This window comes from Vigna unguiculata, chromosome 11 (assembly GCF_037176805.1).
Source record: "Vigna unguiculata cultivar grain cowpea cultivar isolate G323 ecotype 2 chromosome 11, ASM3717680v1, whole genome shotgun sequence".
In the NCBI taxonomy this organism is placed as follows: Eukaryota; Viridiplantae; Streptophyta; class Magnoliopsida; order Fabales; family Fabaceae; genus Vigna; species Vigna unguiculata.
In genome coordinates, this window is record NC_140802.1 from 37556141 (window position 1) to 37574297 (window position 18157).

An 18157-nucleotide genomic window follows, 5' to 3' on the forward strand; every position below is an offset into this window, starting at 1 on the left:
TGATATTCCTACCCTGAGTAAAAGAATAATAATAAGAATTTATTTATTTAGAAATTTAAATCAATCCACACAATTTATTTTCATAAAAATTAAAGTAAAACAACCTTTTTAAACGATCCATCAACCAAAGCAAAAAAAAAATACAAAGTATGTTTTAAATGTTTCGTCAATGTAATTATTTTACATTTTTTTGGTCTTTTTAAATGAATCCCACCAGCTTATAAATCATATAACATAAATAAATAAATTGTAATTGACATTTGAAAATTACCAAAATTAATAGTATTAAGTAATAATATTTTTATTAACTATATTTAAATAGTTACCGAAAAAATGTTTCAACATCATTATCTGATTTTTTTTTTTAAATGAAGAAATGTTTGACATTTCCAATTTTATGTGTCAAGCAGAATATCATACATAACATGTGATTGAGCCATGGTGAATTCCAAACATTTGACAATATTGCTATTTACAATCACTATTATATCCGATATGCATTACTCACTATCAATTATTTTACTTATGAAATATAAACAAATAAAACTAATATTTTGTTATTTATAATTAGTTAAATTATTTTTTTTGTCTTTGTATTTGTCAGGTAGTGTCAATTTGGTCTTCAAGTTTTGTTCGGTCTCAATATGATCCTTTTTTTTTTAAATGATTCAATTTCTGGTTTTTTTTTGAATTTTTTTGAATTTTTTTACACTGTCATTTCACAATTGTGTTAAAATGATTCAATTTGGTTTCTATATTTATTTTTATTTTCAATTTAGTCCCATTTTTTGTAAAAATGGAATAATATTGTCTCTCCTTAAATTGAGACTCAATTTATTTTTTATATAAATCTTATGGTGATATTCTTACTAAAATTAAGTTTTTATTAAATATTTCTAAAAATATTTTTAAATTAACTTTAAATTCTATATAAAATTTTAAACTTTGATTTTGTTTTGAACTTGAAATTTAGTTCTTAAACCGATTTGTGACAAGCTATTTAATTCTTAATCTTCACTAAGTTTGTATAATATGGTACATTTGATGCCTTTACACACGATGACAAAATGGTTAATTATTGAAATTAGGTTTGAGGTTTAACTTTATTTAATAATAAAACTAAAAACAAAAAATTTGTTTAAAAATATTTTTACAAATATTTAATAAAAATGTCAATTTTAGTAAGAATATCATCATAAAATTTATAAAAAAATAAATTGAGTTTCAATTTAAGAAGAGATAATATTATTTCATTTTTTTACAAAAATTAGGACTAAATTAAAACTAGTAGAGACCAAATTGAATATTTTAACACGTGATACAACTATGAAGTAACATGTGTAAAAAATAAAATTAAAAATTAAAAAAAAAAATTGACACGTGATGTTGATTTTAATATCGTTTGGTCAAAATTGACGACAATAACCAATAACCAAATTGAATCATTTAAAATAAATCAAGAACTAAATTAAGACAAAGAAAAGCTAGAAGACCAATTTGGCACTACTTGACAAACTGAAGAACTAAAAGATATTTCTATTATAATTTCCCTTAAAAATGCAAACTGTAGGCGATGCTTAAGTTATATAATCCAAAATTATTTACAATAACGAACATAATTTATCATCACGAGCGATTTTAGAATATAAATCCTATTTGTTAACTATTTTATTGATGATCATAGAGTTGCGATGATGTGTAAGATTAGCTGAAACAAATCTATTATTTTATTTAGTTTAAAGAAAAAAACAGAAACATTTGAAGTCAGATTCCATGAACCCATGGATTGGGATAAATATATAATAAATTGTGAAGCCATGCATGATAGAGAAAATCAACCTAATTTACTTGACATATCAATACACATTTAAGATACCTCAACTCAGGGTGCATAATTACACCCCAAATTAAGAAATGATGGCAATTGCGCATGCAAGATAACCTCAATTTAAAAAATACCATATTATGGTATAGTTTCTGGCCACACCAACCTTCTCAGGATCTTGAATTTAGAACAATGCCGATTGCAATGAAACCATTTGATTAGTTAATTGGTGACTTTATGTTGAGAGATGCAGGCACCAGGCGACAAGGAAGTAGTGCGCTATATCGCATTCAACTCCCCTTCTATTTATAGATTGCATCATTGATTCAAATAGAAATTGGGGTTTCTTCACTTTACACTTATCTCTAATTTGAGCCCTACCTATTCGTACACGTAAACATAAATGTGTAGTAGCTAGTGATGCATTGCACCTTTCATTATTCTTCATTTTGTTCACACACTACACTTGGTTGTGGTTGTGCTGTGAGGTCCTACAACATGACACGCACATCCCCTCCATCACACCCTTTTAAGGAAAGAGAAAAAAATCTTCACTTTCACACAGCCACAACTTCACCAACGTCTCTAACCACCGCTAAATGCTAACCACTCCCACTTTCTTAATCATCTCTTTCTAATCCTATTCTCATAATCAAAAACTCAAAAATTAATCGGAGATGTTATTTAGATAGAAATATAAAAGGGTTACAATCGAGATCATATGGTAACGTTTGTCTTAGATTAGAAACCAATAAAGGAAAACTTGTTGTTAAACACACAACATCATAATCATCCTACAGTAAAAAACCACTACTCTATTGTAAGCGGTTAGATTAGAAGTTAATGATGAAAGACCTAAAATATCTTCGCCCATCGTACGGTTCAGAGACTCTTACTTTCCCCAACACCAAACGTCGTCGTAGCGAGTGGTTGAAAATTGAAATCTCCTTCAACGATCATCCTCCGTCACACGCCACCTCCGTTGAGATGCGCAACCCTTCCAAACCGCTGCTTTCACGCAATAAACCAACGGAAATAATTTAATTAATAAATAAAAATAAGCGATTATTATTACTCGTCGGAAACAAAAATTAAATAAAGCAAACCTGCGGATCACGGCCGGATACGCCGTCTTCGTCGTCGTTGTTGTTCTCGCGTTGTCGTTTCAACGAGGATGTTGTCGTTTCCGGTTCACATACGGAAACAGAAGCACCTTCGTCGTCCTCGTTTTTGCACCCGCTGAAGGACGAGCACTCGCTGCTGGAGGAGCTCGCCGGCGGAGGCGGTGTGGAGGACCACGGCACCACCTGGTTCTCGCCGTCTTCCTCGCCGGAGACCTCGTCGTCCTCGGTGTCTGGTTCCTCGTCATTGCCGGATTCGGTCTCGTCTGGTTCTTCCGCGGCCGAGGCGGCGCAGCGGTGGCAGATGGAGGCGGCGTTAGCGAGTCTGGCTCCGGCGGCCTTCCACGGCGTGGGAGAGTGGCACGTGCGGCAGAGGAGGGTTCGCGAGTGTCTGGCGACCAAGAAGTTTGCGCCGTGAACCTTTGCGTCGCAGTCCCAGCATAAGCTGGCCTGGTCTGACTCGCAGAAAATCCTTGCCGGAAGCTTACACAGTTCGCACTTCTTCATCTTCCTCTCACACGAAACACGATCGTTTCGAAAGTTTGTGTTTTTTCTTTTTATTCTTTTCTTTTTCTCTCTGATTATTTTGTGCGATTTTCTTTTTCTATTTTATTTTCTCTCTCCCTTGGTTGAAAGTAAAGGAAAAAGAAAGGGAAGGAAGAGGCTCTGATTGTCGGCGAATTTATAAAGGAAATTCCTACCTCTGCAAGTTCTGTACTCTGCCGTTTCGTGTATATATATATATATATATATATATATATATATATATATATATATATATATATATATATATATATATATATATATATATTATTTCAAAACCAAAATTCCTTTTTGTTATAAAAATAATATAAATCAATAATTAAGCCATTAATAAAATGTTTGAATTGCACAATTCACCCAATTTTGAAGTATAAGATATTTGAATAAAAAAAAAAATTCAAATAAACAACTCAAAGTTTCATTCAAATAAACAACTCAAAATTTCAAATAACTTGCATTATTATTCGAATAATGGAAGAGAAATTTGAATAAAAGGCAGACATGTTCCGATTAGTATGTATTTGAATAATTGGCAAAAACAACTTCGGATATTTGAATAAGGGACAAAAATGGTTCTAATAACACTTCACATATTTAAACAAGTAGATGAAAAATTGTATTAAGTTGCAAAATAAAAGCTTGACCATTAAAGTAAGGAACCAAAATGTAGATATATTATATTAAGTTGAGAAAAACATCGATTAAAACAATTTAATTTAAATATTTTAAGGTAAAAAGGTAATTATACTATTCTCTTATTTTATATTTATATATTTTTCAATCAAAACAATTTAATTTAAACTTTTTTTTTTCTATTAATTCTCACTCTCCCCCTCTCTCTCTTATTTTATGTATATTTAATTCTCTTTCTTTCCTCATACTATTTGGCTTTTTTTATCTACACACAAGGTTAACGGTGCAACATCATGTTTATTTTTTAAATGTTTTTATTATAATAAGTCTATTTTTGTTTTTAATATATTTTTATGATTCTCTGAAAAATGTAAGAGAAATTAAAATGTGGAAAATATCACATTATATATGTTTAAAATTTCAATTATATAAGTTACTGATTTTGTACTAATTCGTATTATCAATATTTGAACGCATAATTAATTTGTGTTAATTTTTAGCAAGGGAGTTGTTGTTCTTGTAACAATCCTTATCCACTTTTTTCCTTTAAATAATTAATTTATGAGTAGAATTTTGTGTTCTTAATGTGTTTAGAGTAGGTTTTGGCAGCATGTAAATTTCTTGACTAACCATGCAACTATAATTAATAAGCTTTTATTATAACAATACAATTTCAGGTACATTTGATTAGAAAGAGAATAGGTTAGTTTTTTTAGCCTTGAAACATGACAATGCAGTAATTTCTTTAAATAACTGACTAATGATAGCTTTCACGTATTTAATGAGCATGGTTTTCTTCTATCTTTGAGAGAGATCATTTCCACAAAATTTTAAAAACAAATTCAAACAGTTTTAGAAAATCATTGATGTTTTTAATAAAAACAAAACAAAATAGGTGAAGTCGTGATTTACGTTGATAATTTACGTGTCACGAGTTAAAAAAAACTTTTTTCTTTTTATATCTTACCAACCTATTTAAGTAAATTCTGGATTTCTTTGTAGCATCATAATTAATAGATAGAAACCAAATAATAACATAATGAACGCTGAAAATACGCTGACTAGACATGAGAAGAGGTATTGTCTTATATGATTCTCGCCCCAATTTCTTGTTACATGACTTTGATTGGTCATATGACAAAAACAAGCACATGTTTTTTTTTTTTTTTTAGTTTTTTCCGAAACTTAAGAATGTATTTTCTGTATAATAAAATAATATTGTTAGAACAGGATAAAATAATACACGCTGAGCATAATCTGCGAATAAATGAACTAGAATAAGATTGTTTTAATTTAACTAAGAATTTTATTCAAGTAGTAAATATGTATGATGATGTTAAGTATTTAAAAATAAAAATTGATTTTATATAATATTTTGTTGAAGTTAATTTTAAGTTTGGGATAAAAAATAATTTATAATTAAGAGAAAATTGGAGATTGGAGTAAAGGAGAAGGGTGATAATAATGGTGAAAGGAAGAGCTAAGTAGTGTGGAATGAAAGCATGGGAGAAGGAATGGGGAGTGTATGGTTTTGTGGTGTCAGGCATCGCCAGGTGTATCCTCCATAGGGAACACCAACCCTTTTTTTTCTGTGGCCTCTGTTGTAAATTCACACTTTAACGATTACTATTAATTATTAATGATAATAATCTATAACTATATATAAAGGGGATTCCCTTTTTTGTGTCCACATTTCATAATTCCAATTTTACCCTTTACAATTTAATTATTTATTAAATTTTTAAAAATTAATGGTTAATTTTACAAGTTTTTATAAAACTATTTATTTATCTCCTTTTTCTTTTTTCTCATACTATTCATCAACAATTATTTTTTTCATATTTTCTCCATATATTTTACTTTAATTTTTATAAATATACTTTTATTTTGTTCATTAACTTAATAACATTACAATATCATCAATTATAAATATAATTCGAAAAATGCGTACACGCAGGCGCGATAGCGCCTGTGTTTACACTAGTAGTAATTAAAGCATTCCCTTTTTCAATTGATTAAAAAATTAAAAAATAAATGAATGGTTGGTTTGGAATATTTTCGGGTGTGGTGTGGGTGTGATGCATTGCCAGGTGGCGCAAATGCACTCTGGAGATTCCGTTTGCTTACGTGGACACTCCGTGATGTGGGATTCGCGTGATTTTGATTTTCCTTGCCTCTCCAGCTATCTCTCACGCGCTTCTCCACGTGGTATGAGATATTAACCTTAAAAGTTTTTTTATGGTTATAATTTTTAACTATTATTCTCGTCATTCCTCGGATAACCACTCATTGTTTATGCTCCAATGAATCTTGCTATGTTTTCGTTGTCATCTTGCTTCTCTCCGAACCTTCCACTTACTCCGTCAGCTTCAATAGGAATTTCAACAATTTGTTTTTGTTTTTCACAATTTATTTAGTAAATTATATTATTATGTAGATCCAAAACTCGTTCATATTTACCCAAATTTGATCTACTCGATAAGTTAATCAGTTGGATACGAGTTTTAAATTGGAGTTCTCCACTCTTTCATATAAATCTTTACAGTAAAAACATAAATTCTTGTTATATAAATATTTGAATGTAAGTTGTATTTTAATTATTTTTTATAAGTATTAATTTAGGGAGGTAACTTATATCTAATTTATTTTTATGATAAGAATTGTTTTTATTTGGACATATAAGATGATTATATCTATAATTGAATTGTGATTTTCAATACACATAAAATTAGATATTTATATACAATTTGATAGTACATCAAATGATGATTCTAAATTTTGTAAGAATAAACTTTGATACTATAGTAATATAAGTGAATTTAAGTCTAATTCATTCTTATGAACCCTATTTGTTAATTGGTCGTATAGTAATATAAATGAATTTAAGTCTAATTCATTCTTATAAACCCTATTTGTTAATTGGTCGTATATTTTAAATTGATCTCATATTTAATGTACTTTAAATTCTCAACATAATTACATAATTTTATTAACATTTTATTTTATATTAATTTGCAAAATAAATACTTTTTTAAGAATTTATTGGTTCAAATTTATAAACACTATACACCTAATTAGAAACTTAAATTTGTCAACACATAGTTGATTTTTCATCAATATATTTTATATTATATTTTGTATTCAAGAAAAAGAGAGAAGAAAGAGATAAGATATCAGTGCAGGAAATGAGAGAAACACGAGAAATAGAAATTCATGTCATTTTTGTTTTCTAAACTATTAAGGTTTAGGTGTGTTTCAAGTTCTAAAAAATTTAGGTATTTTTTTATTAATCGGATGACGTGGATGTTATATTGACTTATCATTCTGTTTACATGTTTCTACTAAATGTAAGTTTATGAGATTAATATATAAATAATATTATTTTTATTAAAAAGGTGTTTGGATAAATATATTGTCATGCTTCTCGATAGCTTTCATTATTTCATGGCCTACAAGAGTCAAAGGATTGTCCCGTCACTACCATTAATAAAATTGTTTATATTATTCAAACAATTTTCACCGAAAAGGATAAAAATAGTATTATTTTATATTAATATCTCATTGTATTTTTTAATATAAAATTAAATAATTATGATGACTAAATAAAATAAACATCACATAGTCTAATTAACAAGAAAAATTAAATGATAGGAATTCAATATAAAAATATAAATTATCACTTTTAACTTGAAGAAAAAAGAATACTCTCCTGCTCAGTACGAATTTAAAAGATACTGATTGAGGGCAATTGCTTCCAGGAGGGGAATAACAATTTAGAGCCACCTTTCCAAAATGTGTTCCTAGAGTGAACATTTCTGAACATAGACTCGAAGTACACTTTTCGGAAAAAAATCATCACGAATTTTGAATTACATGTTCTGAAATACTATTTTCAATGCTTTCGGAATGAGTTTTCAAAATTAAAAAATTACTCTTCAGAAAACATGAATCCGAAAATAAAACTCACAAGGGTAAAATTAGAATTTAAAAAACTGAGGGTTATGGTAGCAATTGATGGCAGTGCAGGAAGCAATTTATCTGATTGAGGTTTAGAGCCTTATGAGAATATAGGGTTTTTCTTCAGACTTTTTTCATGGGTAGCCCAATCCCATAACATTGGACAGCAATGAGTGTGATTTGGGTGGAATTTCTTCAATAAAAATAAACAGATGATATTAGACCCAAATGTTCTTCTTTAAAAAAAAAAAAATACTATTTTGCTTATTCAATCAACGAGACTTCGTTTATAATGTATTATTATTTGGATTAGGTGAGTAGGTTCTTAGGTTGAATTGATCTATAATCATCTTTAACCCGTTTGTCATCTTCAGAAATGTTGATTAACATATAACAAGTTTGGTCTTCAAACCATTAAATTTAAAAGGTTGTTTGGATTTTAGCTAAAACCTCCAAATCATGACGCCAACCGACGCAACTCTTAACCTTTGTTCCCTAAGACTATGTTCCCGGAAGATGCTATTGCCATTTACTTGCTACCATGAAACAGGTAAAATGATGTCACTATCTCCCATATTATATAATAATAACCTGAAAGAAAACTTAGAAACACACTTTTTGACCTTTTAGAGAATGATTAGAACCTGCTAAGAAGGTCCCTTATACTGAACTCACACCAATCTTTGAATTCATTGCAAATAAAGAATAGGAAATGAAATACTTTTTGGGTATGAACGCCTCCACCATGTAAAATAAATACTGGTCAGACACAGAAACCACTACACACCCTTGCAGTGAAACTCAAACACTCACTCAAAGTTCAAGTGCACCTGTTTCTCACAAATATGGTGAAAACCCCATCTTGTGAAAAAAGTGGAGCGGGGAAGGGTACTTGGACTCCGGAGGAAGATAGAAAATTAATTGCATATGTCACCAGATATGGTTTCTGGAATTGGAGACAACTTCCCAGGTTTGCAGGTACATATTTCAACACTTCTCAAAACTTTTAGTGAGAATTTATGGTAAAATATTTTGCATTGATTTTTAGGTTTAGCAAGATGTGGAAAAAGTTGTAGACTAAGATGGATGAATCATCTGAGGCCTAAAATCAAAAGAGCCAACTTCAGTTCAGAAGAAGAAGAATACATCATCAGAATGCACACAAAACTTGGTAACAGGTATATGCTTCAATACAATGAAATCTACCCTCTATATCATTCAAAATGGTGTTACAAGTTCTTGTGATTCCATGACTTGCAGATGGTCTGCTATTGCGGCTGAGTTACCGGGAAGAACAGATTTGGAAGTAAAAAACCATTGGCACACCACTCTCAAGAAAAGGTCTCAATAAAAAACTAAAGCTTTCAAATCTTCAAAGAATAAAGAATCCACAGGCTCGGTTTCTAAGATTAGTGGTGTTACTGTTCCTTTTCCTGCTTCTTCCCAGAGTTCAAATCATTCTTCAGACACATCATTCTCGTCACTTTCATCCTCCAGCCACGAGTATTCCTCGGGACCCTGTTTTCCTTAGGTGAATAAGCATTTGTCTTATTCAGCTATTGTTTCACTCATAGCTACCATTTGACAACCCCATAACAGAAGTGAATTTCTAAATTTGTAAAGAAAAAGAGACTGAATAATAATGAACAAGATAGTCAAATGGATATAAAAATTATTTGGGTGTCAAAGGTTGTCTTAATCGGAAAAGTATCATTGTCCTTCCTCTAATTGTAGGCTTAGTTTGAAATTTTAGGCTTAAATTGAATAATAAATCAAAACCTAAAATAGTATAATAATTCTAAGAGTAGAAGTATAAAAATAAGGAGTGACAAATAAAGTATGGAAAACTCAGAAAGTGGAGCCGCTTATAATAGAATATCAACATTCATATTATCTTTAAGTTTTTAGGTAAGAGATAATATAATTTCCTTTAAGTGAGTTTGATTCAGATTTTTTGGTATTTTCTCCCCACTAGATCCCCTTACGAGACACATACATCAAGAGAAGTATACGTGATAAATGACGGGAAAATCGTTTATTATTGACTAATTTTAATAACTAAAAATAATTTATCAATATTGTGACTAATTTAAATATTAATTTATAAACTTAAAATTTTTTGTAACTAAAATAATTTTGAAATTGATATCTAAATTTGTCACTATAGTAAATTGGTCTCTAAATTGATGAATAACATAAGGTATAAAAAAATTTGATCTCTAAATTTGTATCTAAATTGATCACTAATGGAACAAATTTAAAAGTAAAATTTTTTGAATAATTTTTTTTATACTTTAAACTTTGGTTACTATAATGACAAATTTATAAACTATTTTAATTATCAATAATTTTTTTATTTTATAAATTGATTTTATCTTTCAAATTAGTCATTAATAAAAGATTTTCTGGTAGTAATAAGAAGATCATCATTAAAATATTCATGATTGAAGATGTTTTCAACAAGAACAATGTATCAATGTAAAAGGAATCTTAACTTAGAAAGATAACATCTCCATCCAAAACTTAAATTTACTTTTGAATTTCTATCTTTAATTTCATATCAATTTTAAGCAAGATCATTAATTATATATAACTATCTTTTCTATGTAAAAGACTTCACATTGACTAAGAATTCTAAAATATTTGTAAAGGGCTTCTTTTCTTTTTTAAGTTTTGAAATTCTTTGAAATCAGTGATTCTCCACCTTAGAATTAATCTGAATTGGGATGTCTATCATTTCTCATTTGCATCTTTTTGTATTTTTCTCTGATTACAATATTTCAAGTTCTTTCTTATATTCATGTACCTTCTGAATATGTTAAGCAAAGCTTAAACATTATCCATTCATTTTCTGAAATAAAGATGAATTTTGCATATAGTTATGATCTTGTAATGATATTAAAACTTGTTAAACGCTTTCAATGTTAAATATATGAAGTCCCATTGTGTTTCGGAAAATGTCTGTTTCAAACTTTTATATTTTACTTCCTTTCGTTTTCCAAATTTTAAAATAGTACTTCATTTTATTTTTCGCCACTTTCATATTAATACCATTAATTAATTTTGTATGTTTCAAAATAACTACATATAACATGCTAACTATAAAAATTTTATAGTGTTTAAATTAACTATATTATCATGCAAAAAATAACTTAAATGTTGAAACATTTTAAACTATCATTGTAATTTTGGTTTCTATATTTTGTAATATCCGCAATTCTAGTCTCTAGTTTCTTTTAACAATTTTAGTTCCTTAATTTTCTATTATATGTAATCTTTTCGTAAATATTTAATCTGTTGCAAGTTTCGTATAAATTAGAGATAAGATAATGTTGTGAATAGATAAATTTTATCTGACAAGTTAGAGTTTATGAAATTAAGATAGGATAAAAATCCACTTTTAACATAGAAACAAACACATTATAATAATTTTAAAAGAATATAATTGATTTTTATATTGGACATTACCATTGGTTACCTAAGAATTTGATCTTGTAATGTTTTTATTAAAAAATAGTTGTTTAATATATAATTATAATTCATTTCATAAACTAATGTTTATTTGGATTAAATCAGTAGCGTTCCTAGGTTGAATTGAATCTTTAACCAATTGCCGATCTTCAGAAATAAAAATGTGAATTTGTCCTGTCCACAAGACAAGCTATAAAAATCCTACTCTAATATTTACGAAATCATATTTAAAAAAACTTGTTCTTACAAATTTCTAGAATAAGTACTCTGCAAGTCACTTTTACAAAGAATAAAATGTTCATTTTCAAATTTATGGGGTGGTGGAAGAAAAGTCTGAAAGTGATGTGGGTGGAATTTGGTCACTAAAAGGATTATATTATATACTTGTTGGTTATTCAGTAGACGAGAGAATTCGTTTTCACAAACCAATATTTATTTGGATCAAGTTAGTAGGGTTCCTATGTTCAATCGGATCCATGATCACCTCTAATCGTTTTGCCAGTCATCAAAATGTGGATTAACATAAAAAGTTAGGTCTTGGGAACCATTAAATCTAAAAGCTTGTTTGGATTTTAGCTACAAACTTCCGAATCATGATGCTAAAAGAGACAAATTTTCGACTCCAAACAAAAATGTATTCATCTGTGCTGCTTTCTAATATACGTTTTATTGGTTCTCAAGTGAGTATTTACTAAAGTTTCACATTAAATAATGTGAAGAAGAGAGCAGTAGAAAAGTATTATAAACACTAGTGCAGTAAGGATTTTTGACCCCGATTGTTTTTGATATTTTGTCCCGATTCTAGAACCTAGGCATATTGGAGCGAGGCAAAAAATGGTGACTTTTGGCCTCGGGTGTCAATCGAAGTCATAGCGTACTTTTTTTGCCTCGGTTCTCTAACGACCCGAAGCCATAGGGGTACTTCGCTTGCACCACCATTAGCACTTCCATGCTCGTCCTCGCCACCGAGATCATCGGCAAACGCTGCCACGACCAGACCTTCACCAGCATTGAACAAGCAACCCACCATGACGCTCAGACCCATGGTGTGCTACCACTGCACGATCTGGATGCGACAATGACAAACCATGAACCAGTAGAGCCAAGAGATCCAGAGATCCAACACCTTTACCACCGTTCGAAGTAGAACTGCAATCCATCATCGCAGGCAACCCCACCACTATGATGCATACAACGTCCACAGTTGAGCCTGGATGTCGCCATCACCATCGCAGACAAAGTAAGAGAGTGACCACCAAATCACGCCTTTGCCGCGAGCACGCCTCCTCCGCCAAGGACGAACCAAACACCACCGCACGAGAAAACGAAGACGAAAACGAAGATGAGAATGCCTCCACCACGCGCAGTGTTCGCGTAGGGACGAAAGTGAACAATGCGAAGTCACGAATTTGGGAACCTAAATAGGGAATATGGCCTCGGTTCAATTAATAATCGAGGCCTAAAGTCCCTTTATGGCCTCGGTCAATAAAGACCTGAAGCCAAATGTGACGGCGCTGGTGGCATTTTTGAAATTAGGGTTAGTTAGGGTTACTGGGCTGGCTTATAGGCTCTGTTCTTTTTTAATGGAGGCCTAAAACCTCTTCATATTTCCTCGATCCAAAAATACCTGAAGCCAAAAGTGCTGCGTTGATGGCATTTTTGAAATTTTGTTTACTGGGCTGCCTTATAGGCTTCGGTTCTTTTGCAACCGAGGCCTAAAACCTCTTATTGCACCGGTTTTTCGGTTTTGCTATAACCGAGGCCTATAAGGCGAAGTTAAATGTCAAATCTACACTAGTGAAAAGTAAATAGTTTGTTTTGGAGTTGTAACCACAACACATTAGGTCTCTTGGGTGTATGAGAGGCTTGGGTAGTTGTGTGTCATTAGAAGGTTTGCAGTTTTTGTCAGAAAAATTGCACTATGAAGGGTTTGAAATTTTGGTCCACAAAAAATTGCACTTTGAGTGATAATGCTTTTTGTTGAGTGTTTGTGGATGTAGGCCTTCAGGTGCCGAACCACGTTAAATTTCCTGCGTGTTTTTATTTATATTTTTCTGTTCTTATTTGTGGGTGTGCTTCTGCTTGAAGAGATTATTTTTAGTATGTGATTTCCCAACAATGGTATCAGAGCTGAGGTTCTGACCAAGGGTTTCTTATCAAGGGAGGAAGAGGAGAACGCAATATAGTTGGACGAAATTACAAAAATGTCACCGCCTCCTTATAAGCTTCGGTTTCGTTATAACCGAGGCCTATAAGGCGAAGTTAAATGTCAAATCTACACTAGTGAAAAGTAAATAGTTGGTTTTGGAGTTGTAACCACAACACAATAGGTCTCTTGGGTGTATGAGAGGCTCTGGTAGTTGTGTGTTATTAGAAGGTTTGCAGTTTTTGCCAGAAAAATTGCACTATGAAGGGTTTGAAATTTTGGTCCACAAAAAATTGCACTTTGAGTGATAATGCTTTTTGTTGAGTGTTTGTGGATGTAGGCCTTAAGGTGCCAAACCACGTTAAATTTCCTGCGTGTTTTTATTTATATTTTTCTGTTCTTATTTGTGGGTGTGCTTCTGCTTGAAGAGATTACTTTTAGTACGTGATTTCCCAACAATGGTATCAGAGCTGAGGTTCTGACCAAGGGTTTCTTATCAAGGGAGGAAGAGGAGAAGTTTGGCATACTGACCATAATCAACTTTGTGTCTCATGCCTTTGGAGAGAGTAGAGTTTGTGTGTGGAGAGATGTTCTTGGATTTGCGGAGGAGGTCGCAGTTGGTGCTCGCATGTCCCGTGAGTGATGTACGATTGAGATGTGATCTGTGTGAGTCGCGGTTTGCGGTATGTGAATGGAGGAAGTGCTCTATGACTTACATATCTGGTCTGGTTGTTGTGTCTGGTGGACTGCGATGTTTGGTAACGTTGGATCTGCATGGTGAGGGTGGAACTCGAGATCTCCAATGGTGGTGTTTTGCATGGCTCACGTGATGCTTCATCAACAATGGGTGTTGTGTTGTGGCTTGACCAAGGTGTCCTTATGATGGATTCCCCTTGAGCATCAGTGAATTGTTAGTGACAATGATGTGAAAGTTACCGACAACGAGTCTGATGTGCAAGGCGGAAGGCGGTGAGGGTCAATGATGGGAAAGATTGTCATCGTCTGCGAGTTCGTGTAGATCACCAATGATAAGAGTGGTCTAGGCAGATATGTTGGATCACTAGTAGCAAGAGTGGTTCAAGCATATATGTTGGTGGTGTGTCAAATGTTTGTTCCATAGCATGTGAGACTTTTGGTGAAGGGAGGATATGTTGGTTCTCAACTGAGTATTCACTAAAGTTTCACATTGAGTAATGTGAAGAAGAGAGCAGTAGAAAAGTATTATAAAAGTAAAGAGTTGGTTTTGAAGTTGTCACCACAACACAGTAGGTCTCTTGGGTGTATGAGGGGCTTGGGTAGTTGTGTGTCATTAGAAGGTTTGTAGTTTTTGCCAGAAAAATTGCACAATGAAAGGTTTGCAATTTTGGTCCACAAAAAATTACACTTTGAGTGATAATGCTTTTTGTTGAGTGTTTGTGGATGTAAGTCTTGAGGTGCCGAATCACATTAAATTTCCTGTGTTTTTATTTATATTTTTCTACTCTTATTTATGGGTGTGCTTCCGATCGAAGAAATTATTTTTAGTATGTGATTTCTGAGTACGTTTCCCTCTTCATTAAGGGCCATTATAGTTATATTCTGAACAAAACAAAGGAGTAGCATCAGAGTAATTATGTCTTTTTTATTTAGCTTAATCACTGAGATGTCTTGCTGTGAATTTGATCACATACATGAATCATAAACAGTTTAACATCTTTTAAGCACCGAAAGCGCAAAGTTGATGAGACCATGTTCCTGGATATTGCCATTTAGTTGCTACCATGACACACAGATACCTAATGTCACTATCTCCCCATATTATATTATAATGTGAAAGCAAGACTAGAAACACAATTTTTGACCTTCTAGAGGGAGTAGAAACTGCTAAGAAGGACCATTATTCTGAACTCACACCAATCTTTGAATTCATTATAAATAAAAATTAGGACATGAAATGTAAAATAAATTACTGGTCAGACACAGAAACCACACCACACCCTTGCTTTCAACAACCCTACTATCATCTTGCAGTGAAACACAAACACCATCTCTCACTCACTCACTCGAAGTTCTTACAAAGATGGTGAGAACCCCGTCTTATGAGAAAAGTGGATTAAGGAAGGGTACTTGGACTCCAGAAGAAGATACGAAGTTGCTTTCTTATGTTACTAGGTATGGATGCTGTAATTGGCGACAACTTCCCAAGTTTGCAGGTATATGTTTGAAAAAACACTTTTGAGAATTAAGCTAAATAATTACTCAGGATTTATAGACATAGGAGAAAAAAGTAATAACTTATATCTGATGCATTTCAGGTCTGGCAAGAAGTGGGAAAAGTTGTAGATCGAGATGGATGAATTATCTAAGGCCTAATCTCAAAAGAGGGAACTTCACTCCAAAAGAAGAAGAATGCATCATCAGAATGCACAAGAAACTTGGTAACAGGTATATATCATCATTTCCTTATATCTACCCTTCAATGGCGTGAATATTGAAACACTTGAATGTTAATCTTATGATTCCATTGGTCGCAGGTGGTCGGCTATTGCGGCTGAGTTACTAGGAAGAGCAGATTCGGAAGTAAAAAACCATTGGCACGCCAGTCTCAAGAAAAGGTCTCGAGAAGAAACACTGGCGAAAGAAGAAAGTAGTGTCCCCAAATCATCAAAGAATAAAGAATCCATGGACTTGGTTCTCAACTGTAATGGTTTTCCTGCTACTTCCCGGATTACAAATACTTCATCATCCTTATTCTCATTCTCGTCACTGTCATCCTCCAGCAAGGAGTTTTCCTCAGGGCCATGTTTCTCTTAAGCTCCCAACTCGCATTTCTTTTACTCATCAACTCATTAATGGAGAAAACAACATCATTGTTTTTTTTTATCATGGACTCGTCAACTTTAGAACTTGTTTAACTTTTTTAATTGAGGTTGTTTCGGATTATATATAATTGCTTCTTGACTCTGAAATCAGACTTAAATTGAATGATCAATCAAAGCCTGAAATAGTATAGTAATTCTAGGTGAGGATTATATATATATAACTATCTTTTCTGTGTAAACGACTTCAAATTGAATAAGAATTCTGAAGTATTTGTAAAGTGATCGTTTTCTTTTTTAAGTTTTATTTTGAAAATTTTGAAATTAAAGTAGTGATTTTCCACCTTGGAATTAATCTCAACTGGGATGCTTTGCATTTCTCCTCTACATCTTTTGTATTTTCCATTGATTTCAATTTCAAGTCTAGTTGTTGTTAACTTCTTTAATTCTGGCCAATTACTGTATTTTTATTCTAACTTGTTCTGAATGTCTTTCTCATATTCATGTGGTTTGTGAATATACTAAGCAAAGCTAAAATTTTAATGTTTCGCAATATCTTTGAAATTATAAAATATATTAAAAAGTGCATTTTTAATGTTAAGAAACTTGGACTCTGTTCTAAAATAGAGATAAAGTTTAATTATATAATTATGACCTTGTAATGATATTAAAATTTGTTAAATGCTTTCGGTGTCCCAGATCACCTATATACTGTCAACCCTCTCAACTCTATAAAAGTTCTAAATTTATTAAGTCCTTTGGAAAATGTCTGTGTTAGTCTTCTATATTTTAATTCATTTTATCTTTCAAATTTTAAAAAATAGTTCATTTTATTTTTGGTCACATTCATTCTAAAGTAATCAAATTTAACATGCTAATTATAAAAAATGTCATAGTATTTATGTTTGTTTATATCAAAAAAAAAAAATTGTAACATTTTAAATGACCATGGTAATAATTTGACTTAATTGATTTTTGTCTTTATATTTTATATATCTGCAATTTAGGCCTCTAAATTTATTTCTCAAATCTTAGTTCTTTAATTTGTTATTATCTGTAGATTTCGTCCCTAAATTTATTCTCTTATGCGATTTTGATTCTTTATTTTTTAATTACTTACAACTTTATTCAATTTTCTGTTTTAAATATATATTGAATCACTGTAACAAAATGGTTAGAATGCTCAATGATGGTTGAGAAAGTATCTTACAAGAAAAAAAAAAAAAACTTAATTATCCCATCTTCTTAAGATTTTCATGGTATTCATTTGGAGACATTTGGATGCCATTCCAACCCTCATATCTCAAAAACTACCAATTTCATTTTTTTCACAAAACTCCCCACCAAGTCATCTAGCTATGCCGTGCCACACCGCCAAACTTGGCCATGTGCAAAACCCACCGAACTCAAAACTTTTATGCACCAAGACTTTCATGATATTCATTTGGGGGCATTTGGAGGTCATTCCAACCTTCACATCTCAAAAACCACAAATTTTATTTTTTCACAAAACTCCCCACCAAGCAATCTAGCTATGCCGTGCCACATCGCCAAACTTGGCCATGTGCAAAATCCACCGAACTCAAAACTTTCGTGCATCAAGAATTTTATGGTATTCATTTGAAGACATTTGTAGGCCATTCCAACCTTCACATCTCAAAAA

The 18157-nt window shown here is 31.7% G+C and overlaps 3 protein-coding genes across 3 annotated transcripts; 2 read left to right on the forward strand and 1 right to left on the reverse strand.

Moving 5' to 3' along the window:
• Positions 1–2485: 2485 nt before the first annotated feature.
• On the reverse strand, positions 2486–3658 carry LOC114168631 (uncharacterized). The gene is made up of 2 exons (XM_028053519.2): positions 2932–3658; positions 2486–2833 (listed from the first exon to the last, which is right to left on the reverse strand). Exons 1-2 carry the CDS (start codon positions 3451–3453, stop codon positions 2792–2794), a joined length of 564 nt encoding a protein of 187 aa, XP_027909320.1. The 5' UTR covers positions 3454–3658; the 3' UTR covers positions 2486–2791.
• Positions 3659–8795: 5137 nt separating this feature from the next.
• Positions 8796–10167, forward strand: LOC114168966 (transcription factor MYB4-like). The gene is made up of 3 exons (XM_028053971.2): positions 8796–9057; positions 9128–9257; positions 9340–10167. Exons 1-3 carry the CDS (start codon positions 8925–8927, stop codon positions 9428–9430), a joined length of 354 nt encoding a protein of 117 aa, XP_027909772.1. The 5' UTR covers positions 8796–8924; the 3' UTR covers positions 9431–10167.
• A 5462-nt stretch (positions 10168–15629) lies between these two features.
• LOC114169018 (transcription factor MYB15-like) lies at positions 15630–16558 on the forward strand. The gene is made up of 3 exons (XM_028054028.2): positions 15630–15888; positions 15991–16120; positions 16210–16558. Exons 1-3 carry the CDS (start codon positions 15756–15758, stop codon positions 16487–16489), a joined length of 543 nt encoding a protein of 180 aa, XP_027909829.1. The 5' UTR covers positions 15630–15755; the 3' UTR covers positions 16490–16558.
• Positions 16559–18157: the final 1599 nt, after the last annotated feature.